Genomic DNA, 18,784 nt, shown 5'->3' with positions numbered 1-18,784 from the left:
ATAGGATAAGAACTATAACAGGCCTGATAAGATCTTAGAGAAAATCACTAAATAGTTCATAAGGTTTCTCAGGGCTACTGATTACTTTTATTTACTTCCACTTGAGTATTCCAAAATTATTTTTTGATCTACATTTTCCCTATAATTTGACCTATATTTTCATTTTCAACTATATTTAATCTTTAATTTTATTTTGGTAGATATGTAACTTAAGGTAGATATGCAAATAATTACTTAAAACGTCAATAATTTTCTCAATTTTGCTAACACGAAAGTATTTTCCAGATCACAGTAATCCCACCATTGCATGTTAATCATGCACTTACACATATGTTTAATTTATTTTTCATGTATTAGTAGTCAAAATTATTAAAAACTTAATTTATTTATCTAAGAATTATATATAGCATAGAATTAATTTGCTAATTTAAAATGCGCAGCCAATTCTTTAAGAAAAATCAGTGAAAAATTATAGCTGTGACTTTTCTAAGATAGAAACAATAAAAAACTTAATTGGTTAAGTTTCCCCTTAGTATATTTTCATTTTTTTCTCGTTTTAAGTGGATATTAAACATTATACATTTCAAAACAATAAAAATTTAAAATGGTAACTTAATAACTTTCTTAATACCAATGTCTTACATAATGTTATCATCTTCGCACAAAAAAAAAATCGTAATATTTCTCGACTTAAATGGAGAAAGGAACTGGTTTACTACGTCCTCCACCTTTGCAAGCCTCCTCAACAAAAGGTTCATTGGTCACTTGCCCTTCTGAAGTGAAAACTTTCACTTTTTGGCGGAGGCAGATAACGCCATGACAAAAAACTCTTTAAACTGGTCTCGCCAGAGGTCGTCAGACCATCGCCAAATAACTAGAATACTATTTAAAGTCTAGAAAAACAATAACATTAATTCCAACTAGATAAGTATTTTTTTCAGCGGATCACCGATGCGAGAATGAATATAGTTACTTATGCACGCAAGTCAGGTTCAATCAACTAATAAAAATCAAGTAAAAAAAGTTTGTTTTATATTTATAAACAAAAATGCTAACAAAATTATCAGGTTTAAGAATTAAGATTAAGTCTTCTTTCAGGTTTAAGAATTACATTTTAATAAGAATGTTTTTTTTTTGCTATATGTTTTGCAAAGTCTGAAATTATGGCCACATTGGAAATCATTAACGTAGCTAAAGTGCCATTACCTACCAACTTTTTTCGAAATTCATTCAAAGTTCAATTATTCATTCCTTTATTCAAAAGGACAAAGTTCATTTATTTTTAACTCTTTAAATTATTAACACCACCTTCGTTACCACTAAGAAAAATATCAGGTCACTGCAAAATTCACGCCGATTTTCGAGCTCCTTAAGGGCCCGCAAAAATTTTCAAGTGGTAGTAAACTGCTCATAAGCGCTTTCTTAATTTTGCAACCACTGCAATTTAGATAATATTTACCTACATGTATCAGACTTCTATGTTTACAATTATTTTCCAAATCGTTGTGGTATCAAGAAAATTTAACGATCCAGTTTTTAAAACACGAAATATGTTTTATAGTACAAATTTTGATATCACCTGAATATTTTAGACGCACACTCGAGAGCTCCGCCTATCGAAATTCGACACGAACTTTCCGGATGACGCAATATTTTCTGAAACTAGGGAAATTCCGTATTAGTTGGAGGGTGTGTAAGATTAGGGTTTAAATATGCATAATAAGGTGTGAGCTAATTGAATAGTCCGTCTATTTGAAATCCAGCTGCCAAGAATTATTTCGCGATGACCCAGGCTATTTGGAATATTTCCGGTATTCTAGAATCAGAAATTAATGGGCTTTGTCTCATACGAGTCTTTCTATATTAAATCATAAGCTTAATATAGATTTCTCTTTCTAAGTTTAAGACGTAGAAATCGTTCTCTCACAAAGAGCCATAAAAAGTCAAAATGCCAATTAAAAAGATTATTTTCTGAAGTGAATGGGTAATAATTTTTAGAAAAATACGCATTAAGAAAATTTCGAAAATTCCCTATCGTCAGTATGGCGTCATCTTCGGAACATATCAAGATCTCTAAATTTTCCCATTTGAATAACGTTTGATTAAGTTAAGGATATTCTTGCAACCAATTCCCTTTCCGAATCCCTCTTTAAATAGCAGGAGCCTTCAAAAATGCTTGGCTTTTTCATATTTTCATTGCTAGATAAATCTGTGCCAAATCTCAACATTCCTGCCATGGAAACTCACCATTGTAATCCATGCAAAAATCCGAAGCAAGCTGTTAAATAAATTTAATATGAATTAATACGTTTATTTTTGGTCGATAGTAATTATTTACAACATGTAGTTTCCAGGATTTTTTTCATAAGGGTTTTCAAATTTTACAGGAAAGTGACTACCTGCATTACAAAATGGAAAAGTCGTCGGATACTGCTTACAAACTAGAGTGAAAGTGTGGTTGGAAAAGAGGAAAAATAGTAATACTTGCAAATAGTAAAACTTGCACATTAAGGATGTTTACGCCCACTCTCTAAAAGTACCCCCTCGAGATAACTGAAATAAAGTAGCATTCATTTGATACTCTAAGTTTTTAGTATGTTGTAGCGGAAAAATTACTTAACACCAGGTTTACGGACGTTTCTTATATTCCTCTACGAACATGCGCCAGTTTGACGTTTGAACGAATACACATAATAGCACTTACAGAGATGCCAACTTTCTCCGGGCAGCAAATATATATTTTAAAGTGGTAGTTTATTAATTATGATTCTTGGTTTAGTAAATTAAATTTAGTAGATTTTTATCCATCACTATTTCTAAATAATTCGTAGGCTTATATAGTTCATATAAATATTTGCAAAATTTACTTAGTAGTTATTTACCGTTTTTTTAATAATTTTGCGTGTCCGGAGCAGGTGGCATCTCTGCACTTAGAAAGCTATGTAATTATATACTACAAAAAAATATGTGATATATATTTATAAAATATTCTAGTATTTTATTTTTCAATACACGAACTAAGCAACTGAAACCTTCAAAATCTGACACTCTGACATCAATTGACATTCTGTGTTTGATCTTTCTATTATTGCTTATCAGCAACAGTTGTTTATTGCTTGTTTCATTTGAGATAACGATATCGGATAATGGATCGAAGTATTGTCGGTTCATTCCTATTTATTATTGATGTAATGTTTGCATGTTTACTCAAAATTTTGTCAAAATTACGATCGCGTCAAATTGACGCATATCCGTAGAGATAGGTATACCACAAAGAGAATTTCAATATTTCAACACGTTTGAAGAAAATAGACTTCAATCTATATTTACCTCGATCAATGGATAAAATTCATTACAAGAGATAAAATAAAAATGAAAACGGGTTTATAATTTTCCTTATAAAATTCGAAATGCGTCAAAATGACTCGTCCCGTAAACCTAGCGTTAAAATGAGAAAACGCTAAGCTAAAAATAACTTACATTGCGTTTCCACTAGAGAATATTTATTTAAAAAGCGGAGCAAGTTGACCTCTCTGCATTAAGTCAATTGGTTACTAAAAATTAAAGTATAAAAATTTTAACATTCAGAATAGTAAACAATTTGTGGTTCCAGAGAGAAGCCATCGAGTGTAAAGGGTTAATAGTGTATCATGTTATAATTATAACGCGAGACTAAACACTACAAATGCAACACTGTTGAAATTAAACACTTTCAACATTTTTGAGAAAGAAAAAAAAACCTCATCTTAAAAGCATGCTGGGCGCAAATGCGATAACAATCTCACGACTATTTAAAAAAAAATTTAATAAAATTAAAAATAAAAAGTTGCATCTCTTAATTAAACGAATTTCAAGTAACTCGTGTAAAAAATAGAAACTGAAAACTTTAAAATAAAAAGTTCTAAAAAAGCACACCTTAACGTCACGTTAAGGTGATTACGTCAGGTCATTTCACATAAAGGTCGAACTTAAGCAGATGAAAAAAACTTCAACATCAACACCCAATTTCCGTTGTTTTCACTTCATTGATTTTTATTCACGTTTACTTGAAGAATTACACTCATCTGTCACACTGACTTCTTTTTTATGCTACAGACTATAAACACTACTTGAGAATCTATTATTAGCCTTTTTTTTAACTACAGAAACGTATTACGGATGATTCAGTTGTCATCCGATGAAATAAAAGGTTCGCAAAGTATCTCTTCGAATTGATTTATTCAGATTTTCATCTACAGCTGCTAATTCAAAAAAAGTTGTTAAGTAAATTAAAGTTACACAGAAATAAATTGCTGAAATTTCATATATTTTATAGGTAGCAATATTGCGAGACAACTTTTCAAATTAAAAGGAAACGAGTTTAAGTTTCAAATTTAAATACTTAAAAATAAATACAAATTGAGTACCTATTTATACCAGATTAAAAATATTTTATTTTATATTTTATAATCGCCGTTGAACAGCCGACCCAATTTTATGGGTTTGCGACTGCTAATGTTCAACTACGTAGCCTTGTAATTTTGAACCCAATCCAGAAGACAAGGGAACTCCTGAATCGAGTATTGGGAGAAATTTGCCTTCGTGGAGGACTTTTTGATGGAGCTAGCCCGCATTTGCATTACATGGAGAGGAAGACCATGAGAACCTCCCACAGTTAGCCTGGCGGCAAGTGGACTCTAACGCATGATCCGCCTACCACTGAGGATATTTCACATCAGCACTGTGGTGCAAGCCGGATGCGGAATTCGTATCGACTGGGATTCGAACCCGGTTTGCCGCATTAGAAGGCGAACGCTCTATCCCTTGAGCCATCGCTGCTCAGATTAAAAGTATTGATCAAATTAGTAAAGGCAAATAAATATTTGTAAAAATATACTACATAGGAAAAGGTATTAGGAACAAAAAAAGGTTTAAAATATGCCAAGGGATTAAATATTCTGTAGGATAAATATGAACTTTCAGCGTAAGGATTCCATAAAAATCCCCAATCCATTTTTCAGTAGTCTTTAAAAATCATAACTACCATTCTTTTATTTTTTTTCATGCCGTGGGAACCCTGTTTAAAGGAATTTCGAGCTAAAAACAAATATCAATGTTCATTTTATGGGAAATTTTTGAATTTTGAGCATAAACAACCCAGTCTTTTCCATACCTTATTTTGAAAGCCCTTATTCTATTTTTTTTATTTTTTTTTGTTATTAGTTCTTACCTTATTTTAAAAATCTTTATCCAATTTTGGAGAAAAATTGATTTTTAAATTAAAATTATATAAAAACTGAGCACATTACAACAGATAAATATAAATATGCAAAAAAATATTAATTTATTGGCAATTTTTGTACAAAAATATGTTAAACCTAGCCAAGTGATAGGGCTGAAAGTAAGCATTAATGCTAACTCTATCGAGTAATTGTAAATTTTTGTCACAAACAAACATGAAGGTCCTACATTCAAATCAATTTTTCAATTTTAAAATAAAACTACAAAATAAGCAATATATTACAGAAGGAAAATAAAACTATGTAAAAAATATAGTTCAATGGCAAATGTGGTGTTGTTCATTACACATTTTCTTTGCTAATTTACACATTCTCTTTATTAAATTTCTTCCGTCATTTCAAGTAGGTGTAATTATAAATAACTTCCGATGCAGTTTAGTAGATCCACACCTTTAAAACTATGCTACTAATGAATTCACTATTCATCAGCTAAACGATAGTTCAACTCCTTCTAAGGTCGTGGTAAGTATAATACCATGGTGAACTTTTCTACTACTTTTAATATATAGGTTTCCATTTGTTAATAACTTCAGCTTTCTTGAAGTAAGTTGGAATAAAATTGGAAACCTTTTGTTAGTTTAAGAAAACGTATAAAAGTTATAAAATACATAATTCCTTTTGAAGTTTGTAGCATTTCTAAAATATGTTTTATAAATAACGAATAATTAAAGTCCATAAGTTCCTAATAGGTCGTGGTAAATATACTTTAAAATTTAGATTAATTTTTTATAAACTAAATGAGTTTTTTTTTCTTATATGAATTACTATTCTTACATCAATTTCAATTCCAAAATATCAATTTCAATTCCAAATTTATCAATTCATAGTATATCAATTTCAATTCCAAATTTATCAATTCACAGTATATCAATTTCAATTCCATATTTACCTTTACTAGAAATAAAGGTCCCATTAAAGGGTTAATACGATTGCTGGTGGAAACGTCCTTAAAAAATGGGGAGCGGCTTAAAAATGCGTGAACCCTGGATTTCTTAAACTAATTTTGTATTCGTAGTTTCCTTCTCCGTGTAACGCAAATGTCGGTTAGTTCCATCGAAAAGTCTTCCAAGAAGGCAAATTTCTCCAAATACTTGATCCCCTGTTGTTGTTACTTATTCCACTTGGCCAAGAACAAGGCTAGACCAAGTTCAGAAGACCGTTCACCGACAGAAAATCATATACCATCACTGGATCCTCCAAGATAAAATTCTTCTCTAGCCCAGTACAGGACAGCAAATGGTCAGGTGTAGCCTGGTGCACATTACATTTTAGGCACACAGGGAAAGGCTTACTTGATCCCCTTGTGTTCTGAATTGGGTTCAAAATTACAAGGCAAAGGAATTAAACATTGATAGCCGTAAGCTCAAAATCGGGTCGACTGTTCAATGACGATTATAAAATAAAATAAAACCTAATTTGGTTGTGATTGAAGGAGGGAATGATTGATAAGTAAATGTTGCTGGCTGATATCATAGCACCCTGAAATCTCAAAGAATGTTCAAACAAAATCATAAAATCATCAATAATCAGTATAAAGGTATTCAAGTGTAGCTATTAATTTCGGACTGGGGAAGTTATTTATTTTTGATTAAAAAGTATGATTTCACATCTAATTAACAGTTTTACGTCATTTATCTTTACGAATCAAATAGTCCAATCATTTAATGGAAAATTTCTTTTTATACTTAAAGCGGTACCAAATGTTTACTTAAATATCTTGATTTAACAAACATGGTTTTTAATGATTTTGACCATCACTAAACATGAATAATTTAAATAGAAGTACAAAAATACATCAATATTCTTTGAAAGTATTAAGTGTTTGTAAATTCAGATAATACTGTGAATTCAAAGTTATTACAAAGTATCTTAATCAGAAAAGGAATCGCTGCAAGGAATCTTAACCTGAAAATGGAAAAAAAATATATCAGCTATGAAAAAGTGACATCACTGTATCAGTGTGGCTACAATCGGAAAAAAACATTTAAAAATCTTAGAAAAAGATAGATGAAACAAATTGATCTCTCTAATTCCTATCCAAAGATATATTCGTAAGTTAAACGAAATATATCTAAATGTTAAAGGTGGACACCTTAATTTCCTTAACGTAAAGAAAAATTAAAAACCTTTGAAATTTCCAACATGCTTATGAAACATTTGCCACTACTTTTTTCAGCTTGTGGCTACCCTATGCAAGCCTGCCATCTACTACGCTTTTTGCGTAGTAGTAGTCATTTAAAAATTAAAATTCAGAATTTTTGGTAATTTTGCCATCATTTTAAAATCCTCACCACAAAAGAGCTAGAGCAATGTGGCGTTGCATATGAACTTCCAATTTATTTATGTATAGTAACATAGGAAATAAGTTCAAATGAATGAAAATAATTCATTAATACATAAACTCAGGTACTTCTAGAACAATGGTTACTAACTGGCGGCCCCCTGGCGGCATCCGGCTCTCGAAGCCTTTTTTTTAGGGTCGCGAACTAAAATGTATTAGTTGTCATTTTTTGCGGACAATTTTCGTTAAAAATCTATATGGGTTTAAAATACTTTTCTTTCGTTATAAAAANCAAGAAAATATTTATTATTATTTGTAATTCAATACTTTTGTTTTGTACAACTAGATAAAAATCTGACAGTAATATTTATTGTTCCTTCAAAGATTAAAGAGTCCTATGTAAAATTTTGATAAAGTTGCGGCCCGCCATTTGACTTGTGTTTTTAATTGCGGCCCCCGGCCTCATGTAAGGTCCCTTGCTCTAGAATAAATTTTTGCAAAAAGCGTAGAAAGTTGACAGCCCTGCCTATGTGTCAAACTAAAAGATTAAAACTTTTACAACTGTTACTTTCTTATTCTAGTTGTCAAAGCGTTTCGCCTCTGAAAAAGTTGACCATTTTGAAACCAATTACATTTATATATTAATAAAAGTCTACTCTCTTAATATTATTTTTAATATTTTTTAATTTATTTATTTTTAATTAAGTTATATTAAAAACTGATTGTCCGGCTTTTATAAGCCGCCACCTGTAATATTACAACATTTTAGCTCCATTTTATCACCAATCGAAATTTCAATTTTTCACCCAAAACAAACTAACAAAAAGCAAAGTTAAAAATGAAGAAAATAACGAAAATATCATTATTGTTAAAAATTACGTTCTTCATGTGGACTTAAAAGTCCAAATTCGTTTTATTTCTGTCATTGTGCTCTCGTATTTTGAAGGTGACAAGCCCTGAGAACTTTGTTTTATTCTTGACGAAAACAGAACTATCTTCTCCTTTTTTAATCCTCATGGAAAACATATTTTTAAATTTATTTATTTTGTTTTATTATTTTCCTATCACGTAGTTTGGACACGTGTAATGCCATTATTTTCAATGGAGCATGAGCTCTAATCCTTTGTCCATCGTATTATAAGTGGAGTGTATCAACAGTTGTTAAAAGATAAAACTCTGAAATAACCCAATTATTAATCGATATCTTCTCTACAATCGTCTGCGCGACCAGGATCCATCAGTTAGATATGCTCCAAAAAGTGGAGAATTGATTTCTAAATTCATTTCGATACATCTTATAACGATATAAATATCGTTATTTTAGAATAAAATAGGCTTTGAAATGGATGATTTTTTTTTATTCAATTCAGGATGATTGAATCTGGAATCATTTTTATTGTAAGAAGGCTGAGAAAAGTATGAGATCAGAGAATGAATTCGAAAGTAAGCTGGAAAGATTAGGATCGTAATAATGCGTTTTTCGTCCATAACTGGATTCTCATATTGACTAATAGCTGTAATAGTTATGAGAAATATGTCAACTACGTTATGAGTGATACTCAAGTCTTCTAATCAATTTGTAATAATCGAATTATTGATGCGGTAAAAATCTACGCTTCACGTTCAAAAAACATAAATACATTAACAAATGCGTAACCTTCAACAATTGCGAAATTTCCGAAGTTTCAGAAAATAACTTTTTTAGCGGTAGAAAACTTAATGTATTCAAGCCTGCCAAGTACTACGCTTTTTGTAAAATATTTTATAGAGTGGTAGATCTTTCAAAACCAAAACTCTCAAAGGTTTTGGAAATTTCGCCAACACTTTAATAGCCTCACCTCTATGGATCTGGGTTGAATGAATAAGAGGATCTTTGTTCTTCGCTTTTATCCTCTGTGCTGTGAGGAGGAGTTCGGTTGAAGGTGGTGACCTGCCAACTTTTACGCATTTGGCGTAAAATTTTATTTCTATATTTAAAGTGGTAGTAAAATGTATGCTTTCTATATATTCCTTGCATTTATAAACCTAATTTATAATATTTTTCATCCACCACTAATTTTAAAAAAATTAAGCGTATATTTTAATATGTAATACTGATGTGGAAGTCTGTATAAGCTTGTTCCAATTACAGCGTATTTTTCTGCCTATAATTGCAATTTATATTCTATTTGAATCCTTGAAGGGATTAAAAGTTGGCAGGTATGTGAGTGATGGATCTGGAATGAAGTATATACCTACCAACTTTTACGCATTTCGCGAAAAACTTTATTTTTATATTTAAAGTGATAGTAAATATATAATATATTTTCTTTTATAAACTTAATTTTTAAATGATTTTGATCACCACTATTCTTAAAAAAATTAATCATATATATTAATATGCGTTACCATACCTGCCAACTCTTCCGGATTTTCCGGAAGATTTTATTTTTATATTTAAAGTGGTAGTAAATATATAATATATTTTCTTTTATAAACTTAATTTTTAAATGATTTTGATCACCACTATTCTTACAAAAATTAAGCACATATATTAATATGCGTTACTATCATGGTTGTCAACTTAAGTTTTCTCAAATACAACGTATTTGTTTGCTTAAAATTGAAGTTTTAATTCCATTTTAATACCACTGGGAAAAATTATAATGGAAAAGATTAAAAGTTTGCAGGTATGCGTTACTATCATGGTTGTCAGCTGATGTCCTTTCATATACAACGTATTTTTTTGCTTACAATTGAAATTCCATTCCTACCATAAAATCATAATGAAAGGGATTAAAAGTTAGCAGGTATGGAAGCGGCGTTGCATATAAGCTTTTAAATAATTTATATCTAGTGGTGTGGAAAATAAGTTTAAGTGAATAAAAAATAATACATTTAAACGTAAATATAGCTACCACTAGAATAAACTTTTAGAAAAAGAGTAGAAAGTTGGCATCTCTGTATATTTATACGTTAACAAATTTGAATTAAAGGAATTTTTTCCACCACTACATATTAATAATTCAAACACATATATAAAAGGTCACCCACATGCAAGCAACATCAGAGATGCCAACTTGCTCCGGACAGCAAAAATATATTTTAAAGTGGTAGTTTATCAATTGTGATTCTTGGTTTAATAAATTCAATTTCGTAGATTTTAATCCCCCACTATTTCTAAATAATTCGTAGGCTTATATAATTCACCACGTTATAGTACTTATGTCATGCTATACCTTTTAAAAAGCAAGCAAAAATAGTCATATATTTGCAAAATTTACTTCGCAGTTATTTACCGTTTTTTTTTTTTTATTTATTATTTTGACTTGTCCGGAGCAGTTGGCATCTCTGTAACAGGTCGTTTCGTGGCGCAGGTGCCCAATAAAATCAAAACACTAGGACACTAGACTTAAATTGCTAAGCGCGTGGACTACTAAAATTCAAACGAGATTAGAAATTAGCAACTTTTCATGCCATATTTTTGCCAGTTTACAATTCAAGGTGAATGCAAAAGATGATTTTGTTTTAAATAAAAATAATTTGAAATGTAAGTCATAGTGGTTGTTACGTTTAAACAAAATTAGAGAGATAATAAATGAACAAAATCGGAGTTTCTACCACTTTTTAGATTTTTAGTCGCCTGTTTCATACCTGAAGTTATCCTGCTTTTAATTGTCATAATGTTGTCAGAATTACGTTTATTCGATAACCGTCTTCATTGGTTCACTATTGGAAAAAATATTCCACTCAGACTTCCGATGTTAGAGCGGAAATGTAGTGTTGCAAATGCATACACTGAAAATTTGGATATAAAGGTCACTAAAAATTTTAATCCTTCAAGGATTTTCCCCTTTTAAAATATTGTTCTTTTCACTTTCAATTTTTACATGACATCATTTACCTAAGCTTTAAGCGTGATGTTTTAAATTGTACCAACAGTTTTATCTTATGTTTCAATTGCAATATCTCCCAAAACATTTACTGACAAGAGAAAGTTTGTTTACACAGAGTTAGAAGTGTTTCCATTTCATGAAAAATGGAGAAGTTAATATCCATGTCTTGAAAACAATATGAAAAAGTGAGTAAAAGTGAATAACGGAATAATACAGCATCTTCTATTTACAATGAGTAGATGCCTTGAGGATATAAACAAGGAGGAAATGCCTAAAACGTGTATTTGTTTGATCAAATTTTTGCACTTTGGCAGTCGAAGCGATCCTGTGAAGAAAAAAATAATAAGTGGTAAATAGCTACCACCTGACTCTGATAAATAATAATAATTGGTAAATAGCCACCACTGAACGCTCTATTCCCTGAGCCGTAATGGCTCTAAGAGAAGAATGAACCAGCCCTTTTCTTTTCTTTAGCCATGCATTTAAGAGCCGTTATGGCTCAGGGGACAGAGCGTTTGTTCCAGTGATGTGAACCGTGTTCGAATCCCAGCGATTGCTGGTCTATACGAATTCCGCATCCGGCTTGCACCGACCACAGTGCTGACGTAAAATATCCTCAGTGGTAGACGGATCATGGGTTAGAGTCCTCTTGGCAAAAGGCTGACTGTATGAGGTTTTAGTTGTTTTCCTCCCCATGTAACGCAAATGCGGATTAGTTCCATTAAAAAGTTCTCCACGAAGGCAAATTTCTACCAATACTTGATCCAAGAGTTCCCTTGCCTTCTGGATTGAGTTCAAAATTACAAGACTACGGCATTGAACATTAGTAGTCATAAACCCATAAAATTGGGTCGGCTGTTCAACGATGGTTATAAAATATAAAATAAAAATTAGTAGTCAGAAGAAAATTTAATGTATGATTTTCAAAGTTCGCTAAAGCTTTGTGCATCAAAAATAAAAATGTCTTAGATAACTACTTTTTAATGATTTAGTTGTCGAAAAAAAATTGTTTTAACATATGATATTTTACAAGCAATTTCTTACTTATTAATAAGACTCGTTGCCGTGCAGAAATAGGCGAAATATATTTTGTATTATTCAGAAATAAATTTATTATTCCCTTTAATCATTTCCCCAATCAAAATAAATCATTAATAAAATTGATAATTTTTTTTATTCAGTAAATTTACGTGTGTAAGGATATTAATCTGTTTTAAGGGTTCTCCCATCCCACCCTCCCACCCCATTTTATTTTATAATTTTATAGCCGGAGTTTAACATTCGACTTATTTTTAGTCTTATGACTATCAAAGTTCAACTGTTTAGCCTGTGGTTTTGAACCTAACCTAAGATACTCAGGAACAAACTAAAGAAGAAGATTCGTAGAAGATTTTTTTGTTGGAACTAACTTGTGTGTGCCTTGCATGGAGGGGAAAAACATGAAAATCCTCCCCCGGTGATCTTGAACCCAAGGGAATTTTAACCCATGATCCGTCTACCACTGAGAATATTTTTACATCAACATTGTGGATACGAGCCGGAAGCAAAATTTGTGCCTTCCAGCTATCGCTGGGATTCCAACCCGGGTCATGTCATTAAGAGGAAAGCGCTCTATCCCCCTGAGCCACAGCTACGAAAACGAGCTATTTACAACTTTCAAATTTCTCGAATTAAACCAAAACCGATAGAAACTGGACAAGGAGGGAAAAACAAAAAATATAATTTAGCAGGTTGGAAGATACGTGCTTTTTTTTTAATTGCATCACCGGAATATCACTGAAATTGGGTACTTGCACTTCAAGGAGAAGAAGATCACGAATTTACAAAAAATCACAAATTTACCAAATACAAATCACAATTTACAAAATCACAAATTTACAAGAGAATCAAATTGTTTAAATCAGTGGTTACCAACTAGCGGCCTGCGGGCCGCATCCACCCCGCGAAGCCTTTTTTTTGTTTCCCGCGAATATCAGTGGTCGTTTTTTTGCGGACAATTTTCGTAAAAAATCTATATGGGTTTAAAATACTTTTCTTTCGTTTAAAAAAACCTAATTTCTTCGTGTCTGTGAAATTTAACATACCAAAGGTGCAAAAAAAAATTATTTCTCAGGTTTTGCATCGAAGAAAATATTTATTCACTTACAAAAATAATCGTGTATGTTTCTCTTTTTTATTTCGTTATTTTGTGAATATAATTCAGCATGCGCGAATCATAAATTTTCTCGAAGAAGTTCTCCCATTCAACTTTTTGAAACCACTCATTTTGGATGAAATTATTTCCGTTTGTAAATTTTAAAACGCATGAACGAGGAAATGAATATTATGTTTTATTTAAATTCCTTGAATTGAATATCGCATGAGCGGAAGAGAAAAAAAAATTTATTCCAGATGCTCGAGAATTTTTTTTTTCTTTTTTTTGTTTTTGTTGCTACAATTAATAACAAGTCGAAAAAAATTTTAATTTATCACTGAATTAAATTTTAAAAGAAAAAAAATCTTCTCACTAAGTTTCTGATTAAGAGAAGATACAAGCATTATTTGCAATGCTTGTTATTCTGCTTTTTGATATTAAAAAAACTTTGATAAAAATCTGACAGTAATATTTAATGTTCCTTCAAACATAAAAGAGTCCTATTTAAAATTTTAATAAAGTTACCCGCCACCATTTGACTGTTATTTTTAATTGCGGCCCCCGGCCACATGTAAATTGGAAACCCCTTTAAAAAATCCGCTTTTGCATCAAACAAACATATTCCGCTGCTGTTACAGTTAAATTTTATCGACATTATAAGAGATACTTTGAGAACTATCCTGGAAAATTACAATTAAATGTATTTGTGTACACACACATATGCTGTGATTATCTAAAACACATTTGTGTGTGAAACAGGAGTTAAGGCCTTAATACTTTCATGTAAAAGTAAATTTTGAGGAGACTCGTCAACTAAGTTTTTTGCCAGAGGCAACGAATGAATTAAATCTGAATAAACGTACAATAATGTGAATTATAGAGTTAAAACAAGCCTGTTAAATCAGTATGGTGCTTTTTTTTAAAAAAAATTTAAAGTGGTGACTAAGTTGCTTCAGTATTTGCTACCTACAGAGTGAATTAATCTATCAATGTCGACCACACCAATTAAAAGCTTATAAAAAGTATAAACGGGGAAAAATCCTTATTTTAAGGGAAAATTAGTAATAATACAAAAAAATTTGAACTAGTTATCCTCTAATAATAATTATTTTCAGTCAAAACAACTTCCATTATTGTTAAATTCAAAAATATAATACTTGAATGTTGTACAGTCTTTAAATCTATATAATTAATTATTTAATAAGAATAGGCTAATAAATTAAAAACCGAAATACGATTTTTTTTTCTGTTCTAGAACTTAAATGTAAATTAGGAATGTAACTTTTAATGATAATATTTCATTATTCTTTTCGTGTCATTTTCATATTTTAATGTGCCCATTGTAGTATGTAAAATAATTTGTTGTTTCATTACCTGTAAATATCGTTCAATTATACCTATTTATTTTATACATATTTTTTTATTACGAGTAAGTTTAAAGTTATTAAATAAGTAGTTAATGTATCTACTTGTAATTAAAGAATAAAGACTTGATTTTTCGAGAATAATTTAATTTAAAAATGCTTTTTACTTTTCTTTCAAAATTAATTTACTTTTCAGTTTATAAAATTTATTTTCTGCTTTTACAATTCGTCAAATTTTTAAGTTTGATAGGAAAAATTAACTTCATTTATTCAGTAATTTGTTTGCTATAATTGAATAATAATGTATAGAAAAAATTTTAGTTGCAGTATTGTCGTTAAATAATACTAAGCATTATTTAAATACTTTATGAGAGTTTTAATCATTAAACGAGAAAAGATGTGTTTGAAATAAAAAAAATTCAACACTTAATTTATATATTTTTAAATAAAACATGATTCTGATCAATTCCGATGAAATTCCTCAATGTTTTGCCTCGGGGCCCCTAAAATCCTAAGCACGCCCCTGATTCACTTTATAATTGAACTTCAATTTTATTTAAAAGTTTTTTTATATATTCAACAGATATATTAACTAATAGAAGGCTAACTTTTCTAATGAGCGAAGTATGAAAGCAATTGTGCTAGATTAAGGCAATTAACCAATTTCTAAAGTAGCTATATAACGCTACATTTCTTTATTTAAACTATGCTGATATTTTATTCCCTTATGATTAAAAGGTGATAAAGAGGAAAACAACAGCTCAGTTAAAGTAGTTCGTTGTATAAGTATCATTAATCAATAATTTGTGAATCTGTAACCTCCTCTCAATTGTAAATTGAATTTTAAGAAAGAAAAAGTCAAAATAAGCAAATAAAAATATTTAGAATTGTTTTTTAATAAATGGAGAGAAAATGCTACGAGCTTCCATAAAATAAAAATAATAAAACCTCAGTGGAAAAAAAATTGATACCTTCATATGATTTGATAATTGCCGATCAAAAATTATCTTTGACAACAATATTAGATTTCCCCCTTCCTTCTGTGCTGTAACTTGCTTTCTGGTAAAAAAATAATAAAAAGTAAATAAAAAACTTAGCATTCACAGTTAATAAGTTAGAATTCCTAGGATTTTGTATCATGGCTTTTGTATCATAGTTGATAAGTTATAATTACTAGAAGTTTGTCTCACTGTCTTTATCTCATAGTTAATAAGTAAGAATTAGTAGAATTTTATCCGTCACACTACAGATTTAAATAATCTATCTTATTATATAAAACGCTAATACGTACGTATGTATGTATGTATGTATCAATAAAACCAATGATATTTCTTTTCTCGCGCTGGCAGCTGTTTTCATTTTTAATTGATTGGATTCGGCGCGCAAGAGCACGTAGTGAGCAACCAGATAACAATAACCAGAGTGAGCATTATCAGGTTGTTCAATTCAGATTCATGCACTAAAAACATGACAATATTTAATTTAAACTCAATTAGGAATTAATTAATTAATTGAAGTGAGAATGCTTTAAAAGGCCGCTGTTGAATTGATATTTTTCTACTGGGAGCTACCTAAACGTCTAAAAAACGTTTAAGTGTTTGTATTGAATGCATTGAATTTTTTTATATTTCGCGTTTATTTATGCATTGAATTTTCACGCTTTAAAATGCAGAATATTAGTGAAGCAATATTTGATAATTTATTTTGCTAATATGTTTCTTATTTAGCTAATGTTTTGATTTTTTCACCATGTACAATCTAAATAGCTAATATACTTTTTTAAAAGCCAATAAGAACATTGGTAGAATTCTTCTACATAAGTACAATACTATGTCTTTGATGATAAAATACTATGTCTTTGATGATAATATATTATGTCTTTGTGCTAGAACATTGTGTTCATTGGCGAGCGAGCGCAGCGAGCCATGGTTCACGGCGTGAACCACATAGGATTGCGTAGCAATTCTCGGGGGTTGGCAAGCGTTAGCGAGCAGGGGGCGGAGCCTCCTAGTTGAAAATAATACACTACACATCATACACTACACATACAAATAATTTGAAAAGGAACCATATGAGGTCAGATAGACAATGCTCATGCTCTTAATTTAAAAATTGCTCATGCTCTTAAGTCTGATAAAAAAAATTGAAGGTTACCTTCAGTTACTTTAGAAACAAAAATATTTAATGAGCCTCACAAAACGTCTTGCCCAATGCCCTGACAATCGAACTACTGTTCTAAAAGAAATTGTAAAATCTTAGCCGGTTCACTGTGTGTTGAACTACTTACAATGTTTACGCTCCACAGTGGGCCAGCATCCAAGGTTTCGTGGCCAAAATTAGTATTTCGATCAAATTTGTTTCAAAATTTGGGGGGTTTTATATGCAGGTAAATTGAATTCATAGTTGAAATTTTGAAATACACTAAAAATACCCAAAAAAACAACTATGGCGAGCAAAAATAAAAAAAATAATATAGTACGTTTAAATAATTAAATATAGCAACAAAAATATAATAATTTTCGTAATTTTATATTAAAAATGAAAAGCAATTATATTTCCGAAGTAATATTACAAAATAACGCGAATTAATTACAAAATAACGCGAAAACACAAAAAAAATGAACATAATTTTTCCAACAAATTGAAAACTTTTACTATAATTTCAGACTAATTACTCTGATAAAAATGTAACAGTAAGGTGAAATTCGTATGTATATTTCTGAAATAAAAATTTAAAGGTTACATTTAAAAAAAAAAAAATTTAACATACTTTTCATTACATTGTACTCTCGTCGGTCCAAAAAGTAAATTATAAAGTAAATGATTATGAATACTTAATTTGGGCTATATTAAAACTGCCTACACATATTTTAGTTGAAAATTTAATTTTTGACTATTGGCTAAAGATCATGGTCTTCTGGCCCACAGTGCTCTCGTATGAAAAATCTAAATATTACAATTCAGCAAGTGACTATCATTTGATTGTTAAAATTCTATTTTAAGTGTTTGTTTTTTGTTTTGTTTTGTTTTCTTACTTAAGCATAAAATACAATTTAAAAGCAATTTTGTCGAGCAAACTATGCATGTTATAAGTTTAAATATATTGTCATGAACATTAAAAATATTTTAAGCTAATATTTTTGTAGCTCTCTGTCTCGCCGAAATTTTATAGATTAGAAATAACAATATGAAAATTATGGCTAGGTTAGTAGTTCAAAATGTATTGCTAACTCGACATTAAAAAAAAAATTATTCGATAAAAAATCTAAATATTTAAATGATATTTGCTTACCCTTAAAATCCAGTTATCCATTATTTTTATAGTAAATAAATGATGAAATTGCCGTTAAATCACTTTCTGAACACCCATAGTTAAACAAATATAGTCTGCTAAACAAAAGAATATCGTCTGCTTTCTCTTCCGTAACACAAAAGATAAGTTGAGAATATCTTAAGATTTCGTCTGCCGGAATTAGCTGTTCCCACCTGTTACTAGCTGATGTTGTTGAGGTTCGATGCCTTCTGGCTACCCCCTGACCGTGACCGTGGCCAAGAAAAGAAACATTCAATAGGGTTGCTGTAATCAGTTATTTTTTTCCTAATAAACCACCTTAATCATAATATGCCAAAACGCCAAGTTGTTTTTTGAAGAAAAAAAATGGAACGTCCATTTATTTTTCTCCATTGTTCTTGAATTTCCTTGAGGTCACATTCAGATTTTTGGTTTTTATGTTTCATAATTTTAAAAAAAAAAAGTTTCCTATGAGGGCAAAACTAAAATATCCCAGATAAGGAATATAATCTCACTGGTTTATAGAATAGAGATTATACCAAAATTAGTTGATGTTCTG

The 18,784-nt window shown here is 30.3% G+C and overlaps 1 protein-coding gene across 1 annotated transcript in view; it reads right to left on the bottom strand.

Annotated features, from left to right (window-relative positions):
- The window catches only part of LOC107436135 (uncharacterized), a 49,053-nt gene extending 30,588 nt beyond the window's left edge, over nucleotides 1-18,465 (bottom strand). The window contains exon 1 of the mRNA XM_016047715.3: nucleotides 18,226-18,465. Within this exon, the coding sequence (XP_015903201.1) occupies nucleotides 18,226-18,246 (21 nt within the window). The 5' untranslated portion in view covers nucleotides 18,247-18,465. The remainder of the gene's footprint in view (nucleotides 1-18,225) is intronic.
- Between the last annotated feature and the right edge of the window lie 319 nt (nucleotides 18,466-18,784).

This window comes from Parasteatoda tepidariorum, chromosome 3 (genome assembly GCF_043381705.1).
Source record: "Parasteatoda tepidariorum isolate YZ-2023 chromosome 3, CAS_Ptep_4.0, whole genome shotgun sequence".
In the NCBI taxonomy this organism is placed as follows: domain Eukaryota; kingdom Metazoa; phylum Arthropoda; class Arachnida; order Araneae; family Theridiidae; genus Parasteatoda; species Parasteatoda tepidariorum.
Note: the sequence above shows the minus strand (reverse complement) of the source record. Positions and strands in the feature narration are given on the sequence as shown.